The sequence below is a fragment of the Rhinopithecus bieti genome, unplaced genomic scaffold, assembly GCF_001698545.2.
Source record: "Rhinopithecus bieti isolate Rb0 unplaced genomic scaffold, ASM169854v2 scaffold_3875, whole genome shotgun sequence".
In the NCBI taxonomy this organism is placed as follows: domain Eukaryota; kingdom Metazoa; phylum Chordata; class Mammalia; order Primates; family Cercopithecidae; genus Rhinopithecus; species Rhinopithecus bieti.
Window position 1 is genome coordinate 2,491,902 of NW_016804422.1, and position 14,650 is coordinate 2,506,551.

The window sequence follows — 14,650 nt, forward strand, 5'->3', positions numbered from 1 at the left end:
ACAGAGCTACCTAGCCTTGGTACAGCATCTGGGCCAAGTTTGGTTTCTGCCTTGGAGGGGTCACTTTCCCCAGGCAACTTGTATTTCCAGGCTTTGTAAGCCTGACCCACAGAAAATGCCTGCACACATGGGCATATGCCTGTGAGATGCATGGTTGCAATTTCCGAGCCACTGGGGTGATCCTAGCCTCCACTCTCTTGCCCATGCACAGCCCTGGGTGGGGCCCAAAACACCCACCAAGCTCAACCATGAGCTGTGGGCAGATAAGAGGGTGTGTGAGAGCCAAAGACTAAAAAGGCAGGGAGGAAGCCAGGTGATAGGCCCCTAAAGGATCTGAGGGTGGGGGCAGCAAAGTAGAGAAGCCAAAGGCAGGCATGAGAGGTGGGAAAGGACAATTCTTTTTTTTTTTCCTTTTTTTGTTTTTGAGATGGAGTCTCGCTCTGTCACCCAGGCTGGAGTGCAATGGTGCGATCTCGGCTCACCACAACCTCTGCCTCTGCCTCTTGAGTTCAAGCAGTTCTTCTGCCTCAGTCTCCTGAGTGGCTGGGATTACAGGCATGCACCACCATGCCCGGCTAATTTTGTATTTTTAGCAGAGATGGGGCTTCTCCATATTGGTCAGGCTGGTCTCGAACTCCCAACCTCAGGTATCTGCCCGCCTCTGCCTCCCAAAGTGCTGGGATTACAGGCGTGAGCCACCGCGCCCAGCCTTGTTTTTCTTTTTCTGAGACAGGGTCTTGCTCTGTTGCCCAGACTGGAGTGCAGTGGCGCAATCATAACTCACTGCAACCTTCATCTCCTGGGCTCAAATGATCCTCCACCTCAGCCTCCCAAGTAGCTGAGACCAGAGGTGCGTGCCACCATACCCAGCTAATTTAAAAATTTTCTGTAGATACGGGGTCTCCTTATGCTGCCCAGGCTTAGGACAACTCTTAGGAGCTTGGCTAGAGAGCAGCGACTGGAAAACCAAGGGAAAAGAAACCAAGCTTGTGGATGGTGCAGAGTGGAATGAGCAACCTTTAGGGAGGCAGAGGGTTGGGCACCCAGGGTGTGGAACACAGGATGGCTCTAGAGCTGGACATGAGGGGCATGCAGTGGCCGTTCTGCATAAGGGGACCTGGGCTGCACCCAGCTTTGGAGAGTGGAGCTCAGGAGGCAGAGGTGGGATAACAGGGCTGTCAGGGAGGATGTGACTCCAGTCCCATACTAAGACTCTCCCAGAGGGCACCTGCCTGGGGACAGTCATATCCCTGCGCCCCACATGTATGCTGAGCACCGTGAGTCTTAAGCCCTTCTTGGCCAGGAGGTGATGGGGGCTTATTGGAGACCTAGGCCTTCCTCTCCTGGTTCTAACACCCTAGCCTGGGAAACTGCTGGGAACATCCCAGATTGTCCCCTTCGGTTTCTCTTTGTCTACAGCGATGCCCCCACCTTTAGGTGAGAAATATATGGTGACACACAGGGTGCACAACCCAGCCTGGGTACCCCATTAGGGTGACATTTCTTTTCTTTTTTCTTTCTTTTTGAGACGGAGTCTCGCTCTGTCACCCAGGCTGGAGTGCTGTGGCCGGATCTCAGCTCACTGCAAGCTCCGCCTCCCGGGTTCACGCCATTCTCCTGCTTCAGCCTCCCAGGTAGCTGGGACTACAGGCGCCGCCACCTCGCCCGGCAAGTTTTTTTGTAGTTTTAGTAGAGACGGGGTTTCACCGTGTTAGCCAGGATGGTCTCGATCGCCTGACCTCGCGATCCGCCCGTCTCGGCCTCCCAAAGTGCTAGGATTACAGGCTTGAGCCACCGCGCCCGGCCAGCGTGACATTTCATGTTTTCTGTCTTGAGTGAAATGTTCTGATTGTGCCAGCTGCAGAGTGGGGGTGGGTCAGGAACCCTGGGCATAAAAGGAAGAACGACTCAACATCCCTGATTCTGCCTGGACCCCTGCCCCGCAGTGAGGGGCAGAGCCCTGTGCGGGACGTTGACCTGGCTGTGCCCTGGGAGCTGCCAGTTTCTAGCTCAGTCCTGGCCCACTGCGCCAGCGCTGAGCCTGCCAGGGCTGAGGCTGGGGATCACCTTGGGATGAGGGTATCAGTCCCAGGGGGCAGGAGATCGAGTGTCCTCTGAGGTGGCGACTGGGCTTGCAGAGGGGAACCGGCATTTGTGGAGTGTCTACTGAGTGCCAAGGTCTGCGCTGGGCACTGTCCTCACACCGCCTCACTTAGTCCTCGGGCAAGTGAGGCTCCGCTGGGACCGCGGCTGGGAGGGATGGCTGTGGCTGCCCCCCACCGCCCACACAGTAGGCGCTCAGAGTTAGGGTGCATATTCCCGGGGACGCCCTCCCGGCCTGAGAGCTGTGGGCCGCCCCCCAAGCATCCCGTCCGGGAACGGTCCAAGTTTTCACGCAGACCCCGGGCGCGGAGCTGGCCCCGAGGCTAGGAAGGCATCCGCTTCCTTCCCTCCTCCTACCTCCTCCTGCCTCCTCCCCTCCCCTCCCCTCCTCCTCTCCCGGGCGGGGGTTCCGGGAACCGTCCGGGCCGGGGCTGGGCTGGGCGGGGCGAGGGAGGGGGCGGCCGCGCGGATCGCTGAGGCAGTGGCGGCTCTGCGCCCCGCGCTCGCGTCCATCCGTCCGTCCGCCCAGCCATGGCTGCGCCGGTCCCAGCGCCGCGGATCCTGTTGCTGTTGCTGCTGCTGCTACCGCCGCCTCCGGGTGGTGAGCCGGGGGTGGGGGCGGCCCGTCCTGCCCGGGGACCGGGCAGACACTTACCCGCGCTGCCGCTTCAACGAGCCGGGCAGCACCAGCCCCACCATGCCCCCCACCGACCCCTGATTGCCCCGAGGCCGTCAGCGTCCCCCCACGACTGCGGACCTCTCCTCCATCTGAGCACCCTCCTTGCCTGAACAACGCTGCGCAGACCCCAGGCAGCTGCCACGTTTGTCTGTCCTGGAACGGTGGGGAGGGGTCTGCCCTTCCGCTCATGTCCCTAGGGATGGGGTCCCCAGAGGCTAGGGTAGGGTTCCCCCACCTAGCTTTAGTCTGGCGGGTGGCAGCAGGGCGGCCTGGCCCCTCCATCAGAGGCCTTCCCTCTGCCTGTGTTTAATGTCTGGGATCACCCACCGCTGCCTCCATTGGCCCTTGTGTTGCTGGAGAGCCTGGCGCTGAGGCTGTCCTCTGGGGTGGAGACACCACTGTGTGTGTTGGTTGCAGACAGATGATTCACAGACTCTGGAAGGCTGGCGGGGGGCGGGCCCTTTAAAGGGTTAGGAATTGCCAAACCCTTCTCCCACCCAGGAGAAGCCAAAGACCCTTTTGGGGTGGGTGGCTTCCTGGGGGCTGGGATGAATCCAGAGGACCTGGGCCAGAAAAATGAGAAAGGGGAGACCTGTGCCCAAAATCCCCCACCCCTGGAGTGAACCTGTAGGAGGGTCACAGAATCAGTGAGGTCTGGGGGTCAGAGAGCATTTGTGCCAGGGACTCAGCCTAAACAGCCTCACCGGTGTGTCTTCAGCCGTAGCTCAGAGGCTCAGGTTGGGCTGTGAAGACCCTGCTCCATGTGGGTTCACCTGAGCCACCAGGCACGGGCCATGCTGATAATACCAGGTTTCAGGTGGGCAGCTGGCCAAGCTGGGGTCATCAATGGTCCAATCCTCTGCTCCATGGCTTTGCCCAGAGCAGGGTTCTGCCTGGAGCTGCCAAGAAGTACAGTTCCCCCCAATTCCCCACTAAAGTTCCCTCTTCCCAAGGAGGTCACTCAGTGTCTGTCTCTGGGCTTCACTCTACTGACAGCCTCAGGATGTGTGGTGCCCTGATCAGGCTCGGGCACCAGATGCTGCACATGGCCAGGTGCCTGGCCTGGCTGGGTCTCCAGAGGCCACGTGCTATGCCAGACTGTTTCCAGGCCAACCTAGTTATGCCTCAGGGCTATCATCAGGCCTGTCCCCTGCCTACTGTGGACTTGTGGGCCTTGCTGGACTAGGTGTTCTCTTTGGAGTCTGCCCTGGCAGAATCTGGTACTGTTCCTTCCTGCTAGTGGGCACAGGTCTCCGCTAATGTAGCCTGAGGATACATGGGAACATTTGACTGTAGCATCTTCTTGGAGGTTTGTAAACCTTGTGGTCATCCAAAACCCTGGGACATTTTCCACATTTGTTGTCAGCCAGATCCCCTCAGCATGACCTTGTATATTGAGACTTGTAAGGATGTCATTAGATCCCAACTCTGTGCTGAGAGGCTTGTGATGGCTCCAGGGCTACAGATGGTGCCACTGCCTTGGAGCCCTGTTGCCCAGGCTGGTCTCAAACTCCTGGAAGAAACAGACATTTCCTGGATAGCTGCTGCAGGCCCAGCACAGGGCTAAGTGCTTTGTGAACACTGGTATGGTGGTGTGACAATTTCTGACCAGGAGCTAGCCTACCATCACAGTCATGGGGTGGTTCGTGAGAGCCAGGCCCCTGCAGTTGTGGTGCCCAGCAGGGGCTGAGGCTGCTATGGCTGAGTGAGAGGGAGAGTGAATGAGGATTAAGAACCAGACAGTCGGGCGGGCGCGGTGGCTCAAGCCTGTAATCCCAGCACTTTGGGAGGCCGAGATGGGCGGATCACGAGGTCAGGAGACCGAGACCAGACAGTCCGGCTAACACGGATGAAACCCCGCTCTACTAAAAATAAAAAAAACCAGCCGGGGCCGAGGTTGGCGCGCCTGTAGTCCAAGCTACTCGGAGAGGCTGAGCAGGAGAATGCGGCGTGAACCGCGGAGGCGAGCTTGCAGTTGAGCTGAGATCCCAGTCACTGCACCAGCCCGGCGACGAGCGAGTACTGCCGTCCAAAAAAAAAAAAAAAAAAAAAAAAAAAAAGAACCAGACAGTCTGGCCGGGGCATGGTGGCTTGTCCCTGTAATTTTGGCACTTTGGAGGCCAAGGTGAGTGGATCACCTGAGGTCAGGAGTTCAAGACCAGCCTGGCCAACATGGTGAAACTCTCTCTACTAAAAAATACAAAAAATTAGCTGGGCCTCGTGGCAGGTGCCTGTAATCCCGTCTACTCGGGAGGCTGAGGCAGGAGAATTGCTTGAATCTGGGAGGCAGAGGTTGCAGTGAGCTGAGATCGTGCCACTGCACTCCAGCCTGGGCAACAGAGCGAGACTGTCTCAAAAAAAAAAAAAAAGAAAGAAAGAAACGGACAGTCCAGTGTCTGATCCCCTGCAGGTGTTGAGGTGTGTGACTTCTTGCCTGGGCAGCTTCTGGAGGAGGCCGCCTGGAGTAGGGCCTTGAAGGATGAGTAGAGTTGAAAGGCAAGGGATAGGAAGCAGGCAAGAACGTGAGCAGAGTGTGGACAGGTTGGAGAGCTGGAGTGATCTTCAGGACTCTTTGCAGTTTAGACCCTGCTTGGAAACTCGGGGCCTTGATCCTGAAGTAGTGGGAGTTAGGGGAGGTCTGAGAGCAGGGTGTGGCCCCATCAGACTCACACTGAGAAAGCTCACCCTCCTATCAGGAGGCCAGTACACTGGTGAGGGAGAGAGGGACCCCAGATAGGGCAGCTCTGTTGTGGCCTTTGGGATAGGGCAAGGCTGAGGGGGAGCAGTGGCCAGGGGTCGGAAGGTGGCCTGTGGCTAGGGTGGCTCAGAGATGGTGCAGCATGTGTGTGGTCTGGTGGCTGTGCCAGGGAGGGCACTGTGTCTGCTGGGGCCTGGCCCTGTGGGCACAGATGAACAGATGTGTTTCTCCTCTCCAGCGCATGGTGACGTGTGTACGGCTTCCCATGGACTCAGCCTCTTCCCCGAGTCCTGTCCAGATTTCTGCTGTGGTACCTGTTATGACCAATACTGCTGCTCTGACGTGCTCAAGAAATTTGTGTGGACCAAGGAAAGGTGTGCTGTGCCTGAGGCCAGGTGGGTGCAGCGGTGGGCCACAGGGTGGGTGGCTTGAGCCTGTCCCCGCAGGAAAGTATGTGGAAGAGAAATAGCTCTGCCCCTCTGGCCTCTCAGCCCTCTCGAGGTGGTGGCCAGAGCATTGGAGCAGAGGGTTTAGGGATCTCCTGTTCTGGGCTGGACCCCCTAGACCTGCTCAGTTAATCCCCTGTCCATCTCCTCCCTACCCTGAGGGCTCTGGCTCGCTGAGCCTTGGGCTGAGCAGGTTTCTTAGGGGTCCTTGGCCTCAGCTGGTCCTGTGGCTCACCCCAGGTGTGTACCTGTGCCAAGATACATCCTCAGGGTGGGTACCTGGGCTTGACTATACCCCACAGTATGCACATGCCCCCGAAGGGTATCCTTTGTTCAGGGACCCTCTTGTGGAGCCTGTAGGGCGCCGTGTGTAAGCATGTGACCCGGTGTGAGCTCTGTGTCCTCCCAGCGCAGCCTATGAATTTCCCTGCACATTGGGTGTAGACGGTTTCATGGCTGGGACCAAGGTTCCAGGCCCGTGTATGTGGCTGTTTGCTGTATTCTGTATTTCCTTTGTGTTTGGCCTCATGTGTAGAGGGTTGAGATGGTCATACTCCTCTGCTCATGGCAGGTGATTATCCTGTGTCTGGGCAAGACCAACCCCCGCTATCTTACATAATTATTTTTGTGAGATGGAGTCTCACCATGTTGCCCAGGCTGGTCTCATACTCCTGGGCTCAAGCCATCCTTCTCCCTCAGCCTCCTGAGTAGCTGGAACTATAGGTGTGCACTGCTGTGCCTAGCCTATATATTTACTTTAATATCTCAGGACCATTTCATTCCCTTCCCACCCCACGGGCAACCGTCTGCTATGTATAAGGTGCATCCTTTTTATTATTTGAGTTCTTGCAAAGTAAGAACTTGTAGGTCTTGTAGTGTAAGACCTAGCCACATTGCTGTGGCACATCTGGCTCTTGCCCACTAATGCTGTGTCCCTCAGAATGGTGTGAGTCCACAATGGTTGTCACGATAGATAGCTTCAGTGGGCATCTGGTATACCTCCTTTTATGGAGCTGTGTAATAATTTTCTTGGAAACACATCTAGGTGTGCAGTTGCCATGTCATAGATGCACACAGTTATCCACTAAGAACTTCCAGCTGCTCTTGGGAGTGGTGCACAGGGTTGCACACATGTCAGTTCTGCCTGAGGGTTCCTAACAGGTCAGCTTTTACCCTTTCACTTCACCTTTTGGCTCTTTTTTTTTTTTTTTTTTTGAGAGGGAGTCTCGTTTTTGTCGCCCAGATTGGAGTGCAATAATGCGATCTTGGCTCACCGCAATCTCCACCTCCTGGGTTCAAGTGATTCTCCTGCCTCAGCCTCCTGAGTAGCTGGGATTATAGGCATGTGCCATCATGCCCAGCTAATTTTGTATTTTTAGTAGAGATGGGGTTTCTCCATGTTGGCCAGGCTAGTCTCGAACTCCCGATCTCAGGTGATCTACCTGTCTCGACCTCACAAAGTGCCAGGATTACAGGCTTGAGCCATCGCACCCGGCCTGGCATTTTTATATTTTACAAATGTCTTTAAAAACATCTACTGTAGGCCGGGTGCGGTGGCTCACGCCTGTAATCCCAGCACTTTGGGAGGCCAAGGCAAGCGGATCACAAGGTCAGGAGATTGAGACCACGGTGAAACCCCGTCTCTACTTAAAATACAAAAAAAAATTAGCCGGGCACGGTGGCGGGCGCCTATAGACCTAGCTACTCCAGAGGCTGAGGCAGGAGAATGGCGTGAGCCTGGGTGGAGGTTGCAGTGAGCCGAGATCACGCCACTGCATTCCAGCCTGGGCGACAGAGGGAGACTCCATCTAAAAAAAAAAAAAACCAAAAAAAAACCTCTTTGTAGCCGGGCATGGTGGCCTCCTGCCTGTAATCCCAGCCCATTTTGGGGACCGAGTGGGAGTCACCTGAGGTCGGGGAGTTCAAGACCAGCCTGACCAACATGGAGAACCCCGTCTCTACTAAATGCAATTAGGCTGGTGCAGTGCTCGGCCTGTAATCGCCGCACTTTGCGGAGCTGAAGGCAGGCAGATCCCTGGAGATCAGGAGTTCAAGACCAGCCTGGCAACATGGTGAACCTGTCTTAGTAAAACCAAAAACAGGCCGGGTGTGTGGTCACTTGCTAATCCCAGCACTTTTGGGGAGGCCAAGGCAAGGTGGATCCAGGTCAGGATTGAGCCATCCTGGTACACAGTGAACCTGTCTCTTATAATACAAAAATTAGCGGGTGCAGGGTGGCGGGCACCTGTAGTCCCAGCCTACTCAGGGGCTGAGGCAGGGATGGGCCATGATCCTGGGAGGCCGGGAGTTGCCCAGTGAGCCGAGATCGCGCCACTGCCTCCGCCCAGGGGGACAGAGCGAGACTCCGTCTCGAAAAAAAACAAACAAACAACACAAAAATAGCCGACGTGGTGGTGGGTTCTGTACCCCGCTTTTCAGGAGGTGAGCAGGAGTCACTGCGAACCGGGAGCAGAGATTGCAGTGAGCCCGATTGCACCATTCCACTCCTGGCTGGGCTGACAGAGCAAGAGACTTGTCTTAAAAAAAACAAAAACAAAACAAAACAAAACAAAAACTATTGTGTATTTCTTTTTTATTTTTATTTTTGGACAGTCTTGCTTTGTACCCACGACTGGAGTGCAATGGCACAATCTTGGCTCACTGCAACCTTCCGCCTCCTGGGCTCCAGCAATTCTCCTGCTCAGCCCTAAGTAGCTGGGATACAGGTGTGTGCACCACGCCAGGCTTAATTTTTGTATTTTTACTAGAGACGGGGTTCACCCGTTGACAAAGTGTCTTGAACTCCTGACCTTAGGGATTTCCCATCTCGGGCCTCCCAAAAGTGGCCTGGGATAATAGGCATAAGCCCCCGGGCCTGGCAGTATTTCTTTTTAAAAGCAGGAGCTTTATTCCATTTAATTTAATGTGAGGGCCAGGTGGGTGCTGTGGCCTGCTGCTAATCCCGCACTTTTGGGAAGCTGAGGTAGGAGCGAATTGAACCCAGCAGGTTGAGGCTGCAGTAAGTATGATTGAGTGCCATGCTCCGGCCTGGGCCACATAGCAAGACCTTGTCTCAATAATTAATTAATTAATTATTATTATTATTATTATTATTTTTGAGACGGAGTCTTGCTCTGTCGCCGGGGCTGGAGTGCAGTGGCCGGATCTCAGCTCACTGCAAGCTCCGCCTCCCGGGTTTACGCCATTCCCCTGCCTCAGCCTCCGGAGTAACTGGGACTACAGGCGCCCGCCACCTCGCCCGGCTAGTTTTTTGTATTTTAGTAGAGACGGGGTTTCACCGTGTTAGCCAAGATGGTCTCGATCTCCTGACCTCGTGATCCGCCCGTCTCGGCCTCCCAAAGTGCTGGGATTACAGGCTTGAGCCACCGCACCCGGCTTAATTAATTAATTTAATGTAGTTATTGATATTCTGGGGTTATATTTGCATCTTTTGTGCTAATTGTCTCTCCTGCATTAACCTTTTTTTACTTCCTGTATTGTTTTGATTTGTTTTTACACCATGTTTTTCTTCGACTGTTACTTCTTTTCTATTCTGTTTTTTTTTTTTTTTTTTCTGGAGACAGAGTCTGTCTGCCTCCCAGGCTGGAGTGCAGTGGTGTGATCTTGGCTCACTGCAACCTCCACCTATCGGGTTCAAGCAATTATCCTGCCTCAGCTGCCCAAGTAGCTGGGACCACAAGCGCATGCCGCCATGCCTAGCTAATTTTTTTTTTTATTTTAGTACAGACAGGGTTTCACTGTGTTCCCAGGCTGGTCTCAAACTACTGAGCTCAGGCAGTCCGCCTGCCTCGGCCTCCCAAAGTGCTAGGATTACAGGCATGAGCCACCACCCCCAGGCTTCTTTCCTATTCTGAATGCCTTTTTTTTTCTTGCCTTATTGTGTTGGCTAGGCCCTCAGTTACAATGTTGAGTAGAAGTGGAGAAAGCAAACATCTATGTCTTGTTTCCAAGTTAAGGGGGAAGGCATTCAGTCTTCTAGTAGGAAGGATGTCAGCTGTGGCTTTTTCACAGGTGTCCTTTATCAGGTTGAGGCAGTTCTCTGCATTTCTAGTACACCTAGAGTTTTAATTATGGATGGATGTTGAATTTTGTCAAATGCTTTTTGTGCATTTGTAGAGATGACTGTATGATTTTAAAATTTTTATTCTCTTAATATGGTAAATTATATTACTCTCTAAAACAGTATTTTATGTGAGTATAGAGCTTAGGTTGATGGTTATTTATTCTTATCATACTGAAGCTTCCATTCTTCTGTCTCCCAGCTTCCATTATTTCTGTTGAGACATAGGCTCAACAGCCAGTGTCTCTCATTGAAAAGAAATCTCTCTCTTACTCTTTTTTTTTTTTTTTTTTGAGTCAAGATCTCACTCTGTTGCCTGGGCTGAAGTGCAGTGGTGCAGTCACTGCTCATGGCAGCCTCAGCCTCCTGGGCTGAAGCATATCCTCCTACCTCAGTTTTCCAAGTAGCTGGGATTACAGGTGCCTGCCACCATGCCTGGCTAATTTTTGTTTATTTTTTGTAGAGATGGGGTCTCCCTATGTTGCCCAGGCTGGTCTTGAACTCCTGGGCTCAAGTGATCCTCCCACCTCGGCCTCCCAAAATGCTGAGATTACAGGTGCACCTAGTTGAAATCTCTCTCTCTTTTTTTTTAAACCCTCTGATTGCTTTTTAAGATTGTTTTTTTCTTGTCTTTGGTGTTATTCGTTCGCTGTGCTGTATGTAGGTATGGATTTCTTTTTTTTATGCTGCTAAGGATTTGTTAAGCTTCTTACGCTTGTGTTTTTTGTGGTGGTGGTGGTTGTTGTTGTTTGCTTTTTGTGAAGAACGGGGTCTTGCTATATTGCCCAGACAGGTCTTGAACTCCTGGGCTTAAGCTATCTTCCTGCCTCTGCCTCCCTAAGAGCTGGGATTACAGCGTGAGCCACTGCACCTGGCTGGGATTTGTTAAGTTTCTTTTTTTTTTTTTTTTTGAGATGGAGTCTTGCTCTGTCACCCGGGCTGGAGTGCAGTGGTCGGATCTCAGTTCACTGCAAGCTCCGCCTCCCGGGTTTACGCCATTCTCCTGCCTCAGCCTCCGGAGTAGCTGGGACTACAGGCGCCCGCCACCTCGCCCGGCTAGTTTTTTGTATTTTAGTAGAGACGGGGTTTCACCGGGTTAGCCAGGATGGTCTTGATCTCCTGACCTCGTGATCCACCCATCTCGGCCTCCCAAAGTGCTGGGATTACAGGCTTGAGCCACCGCGCCCGGCCTTGTTAAGTTTCTTGAACTGTGGTTTCACATCTCATCAGTTCAGGAAAATTGTCTGCCATTACGTTTTTTTTTTTTTTTTTTTGAGTCCAGGTTTAGCTCTGTTGCCTAGACTGGAGTGCAGTGGCACAATCATGGCTCAAACAAACCTCCTGCCTCAACCTGCCAGGTAGCTAGGACTACAGGTGTGTGCCACCATGCCCTGCTATTTTTTTATGTTTTATTTTTTGTGCAGATGGGGTCTTGTTATGTTGCCTAAACTGGTCTTGAACTCCTGTCCTCAAGTGAGCCTCCAGCCTTGGCCTCCCACAGTGCTAGGATTACATCTGCCATTCCTTTTTTTATTGGTGGGGGACAGAGTATTGCTCTGTCACCCAGGCTGGAGTGCAGTGGTATGATCTCGGCTCACTGCAACCTCTGCCTCTCAGGTTCAAGCAATTCCCCTGCCTCAGCCTCCCGAGTAGCTGGAATTATAGGCGCATGCCACCATGCCTGGTTCATTTTTGTTATTTTTAATAGAGACGGGGTTTCACCATTTTGGCCAGGTTGGTCTTGAACTCCTGACCCTGTGATCTGCTCACCTTGGCTTCCCAAAGTGCTGGGATTACAGGCGTGAGCCACTGCACCTAGCCCCATTACTTCTTTTTTTTTTTTTTTTTTTTTTTTTTTTTTTTTTTTGAGACGGAATCTTGCTCTGTCGCCCAGGCTGGAGGGCAGTGGCCGGATCTCAGCGCACGGAAAGCTCCGCATCCCGGGTTCACGCCATTCTCCTGCCTCAGCCTCCGGAGTAGCTGGGACTACAGGCGCTCGCCACCTCGCCCGGCTAGTTTTTTGTATTTTAGTAGAGACGGGGTTTCACCGTGTTAGCCAGGATGGTCTCGATCTCCTGACCTCGTGATCCACCCGTCTCGGCCTCCCAAAGTGCTGGGATTACAGGCTTGAGCCACCGTGCCCGGCCGCCCCATTACTTCTTTAAATATTGCTTCTTTCCCCTTTTTCTTTCTGTCTGGGACTCTGAGTAGACACATGCTATACTTCACCCTTTCATGTGCATTTCTCCTAGCCTTTCTCTTTTTTTTTTTTTTTTGAGACGGAGTCTCGCTCTGTCGCCCAGGCTGGAGTGCAGTGGCCGGATCTCAGCTCACTGCAAGCTCAGCCTCCCGGGTTCACGCCATTCTCCTGCCTCAGCCTCCCGAGTAGCTGGGACTACAGGCGCCCGCCACCTCGCCCGGCTAGTTTTTTGTATTTTTTAGTAGAGACGGGGTTTCACCATGTTAGCCAGGATGGTCTCGATCTTCTGACCTCGTGATCCGCCCATCTCGGCCTCCCAAAGTGCTGGGATTACAGGCTTGAGCCACCGCGCCCGGCTCTCCTAGCCTTTCTCTTAATGTTCATCTCCATGTTGCTTTCTGGGTAATATCTTCTAACTTCTCAGGCCATGTAATTCTTTCTTCAGCTGTGCCTAATCTGCTGTTTTTCTTTTTTGTTTGTTTTGGTGTTTTTTTGCGATGGAGTTTCGCTCTTGTCGCTCAGGCTGAAGTGCAATGGCGTGATCTCAGCTCACTGCAAACTCACTTCCCAGGTTCAAGTGATTCTCCTGCCTCAGCCTCCTGAGTAGCTGGGATTACAGGTGCATGCCACCACGCCCGGCCAATTTTTATATTTTTAGTAGAGACGGGGTTTCTCCATGTTGGCCAGGCTGGTCTCAAACTCCTGACCTCAGGTGAGCCGCCCACCTCGGCCTCCCAAAGTGCTGGGATTACAGGCGTGAGCCACTGTGCCAGTCTTATCTGCTGTTAAGCCTATCCACTGAGGTTGTTTTGTATGCTGTTATATTGTGAAATATAAGTCACAGAAAAGTGAACAAAATAAACATACAATTCAATGATTTATCATGAAGCTACTGCTTTACTACTAGTAGTTGTAGTGAACTACAGACACACGCCACCACTCACAACTATATGCATTTATTTTAAATATGTTCGTAGTAGAAGATGTGAGAATCAAGTTTCATTTTTTAATTTGGATATCCAATTGACCCAGCACCATTTATTGAGAAATCCTTTTCTTCTATCGCTCTGAAGTTACAACTTTGTTATAAATCAAGTGTTCACATGCGCATGGATAGATATGTCTGTAGGCTCTGTTCTGTTGCATTGGTCTATTTTTCTATCTTTGAGCTAACAGTAGCCTCATAATTACTGTAGCTTTGTAATAAAGCTTGATATTCTTCAATATTGTCTTGGCTATTTTTGTCTCTGGTATTTCCATATAAATTTTAGAATCAGCTTGTCAATAAAACTACTTTGGACTTCACTGACTCTATAGAACATTTCTGTGGAATTTTTTTTTTTTTTTTTTTCCGAGACAGAGTCTCACTGTCACCCAGGTTGGAGTGCAATGGTGTAATCCCGGCTCACTGCAACCTCCACCTCCCAGGTTCAAGTGATTGTCCTGCCTCAGCCTCCCCAGTAGCTGGGATTACAGGTACCTGCCACCACACCCAGCTAAGTATTTTGTATTTTTAATAGAGACAGAGTTTCACCAGGTTACCCAGGCTGGTCTCGAACTCCTGACCTCAGGTGATCCACCCGCCTCAGCCTCCTAAAGTGCTGGGATCACAGGTGTTAGCCACCACACGCGGCCATTTCTGTGGAATTGACATTTTACTATATTGAGTTTTCCAATCCATTAACATGGTATTTCTGCTTGTGTATTTAGTTTTCTTTCCTTCTGTCTCAATTTTGTATTATATATTTTTTCTATTTCAAAGTCTTATATATATTTTATTTTTTCCTTTGTTTTTTTTTTTTTTGAGACGGAGTTTCGCTCTGTCGCCCAGGCTGGAGTGCAGTGGCCAGATCTCAGCTCACTGCAAGCTCCGCCTCCCGGGTTCACGCCATTCTCCTGCCTCAGCCTCCCAAGTAGCTGGGACTACAGGCGCCTGCCACCTCGCCCGGCTAGTTTTTTGTATTTTTTAGTAGAGACGGGGTTTCACCGTGTTAGCTAGGTTGGTCTCGATCTCCTGACCTCACGATCCACCTGTCTCGGCCTCCCAAAGTGCTGGGATTACAGGCTTGAGCCACCGCGCCCGGCCTGTATTTTTTTTGATGGTATTATATTATAAATAGTATAGTCTAAATTTCTTTTCTTTTTTTTTTTTTTGAAATGAAGTCTGGCTCTTGTCCCCCAGGTTAGAGTGCAGTGGTGCGATCTCGGCACACTGCAACCTCTGCCTCCGGGGTTCAAGCGATTCTACTGCCTCAGCCTCTCAAGTAGCTGGGATTACAGGTGCCTGTAACCACGCCCAGCTAATTTTTTTTGTATTTTTAGTAGAGACGGGGTTTCATCATGTTGGCCAGGCTGGTCTCGAGCTCCTGACCTCAGGTGATCCACCCGCCTTGGCCTCCCAAAGTGCTGGGATTACAGGCGTGAGCCACTGTGCCCGGCTTTT

General features: G+C 52.2%; 1 protein-coding gene across 2 annotated transcripts in view; it reads left to right on the forward strand.

The window, feature by feature from the left end:
- The first annotated feature begins 2,482 nt into the window (after window positions 1-2,482).
- Window positions 2,483-14,650, forward strand: part of SHISA5 (shisa family member 5) — a 37,517-nt gene continuing 25,349 nt past the window's right edge. The window contains exons 1-2 of one of the 2 annotated variants that reach the window (XM_017868165.1): window positions 2,483-2,704; window positions 5,719-5,875. In XM_017868165.1, the coding sequence (XP_017723654.1) occupies window positions 2,635-2,704; window positions 5,719-5,875 (227 nt within the window). In that variant the 5' untranslated portion in view covers window positions 2,483-2,634. The remainder of the gene's footprint in view (window positions 2,705-5,718; window positions 5,876-14,650) is intronic. The other variant, XM_017868166.1, reaches the window with a different exon arrangement.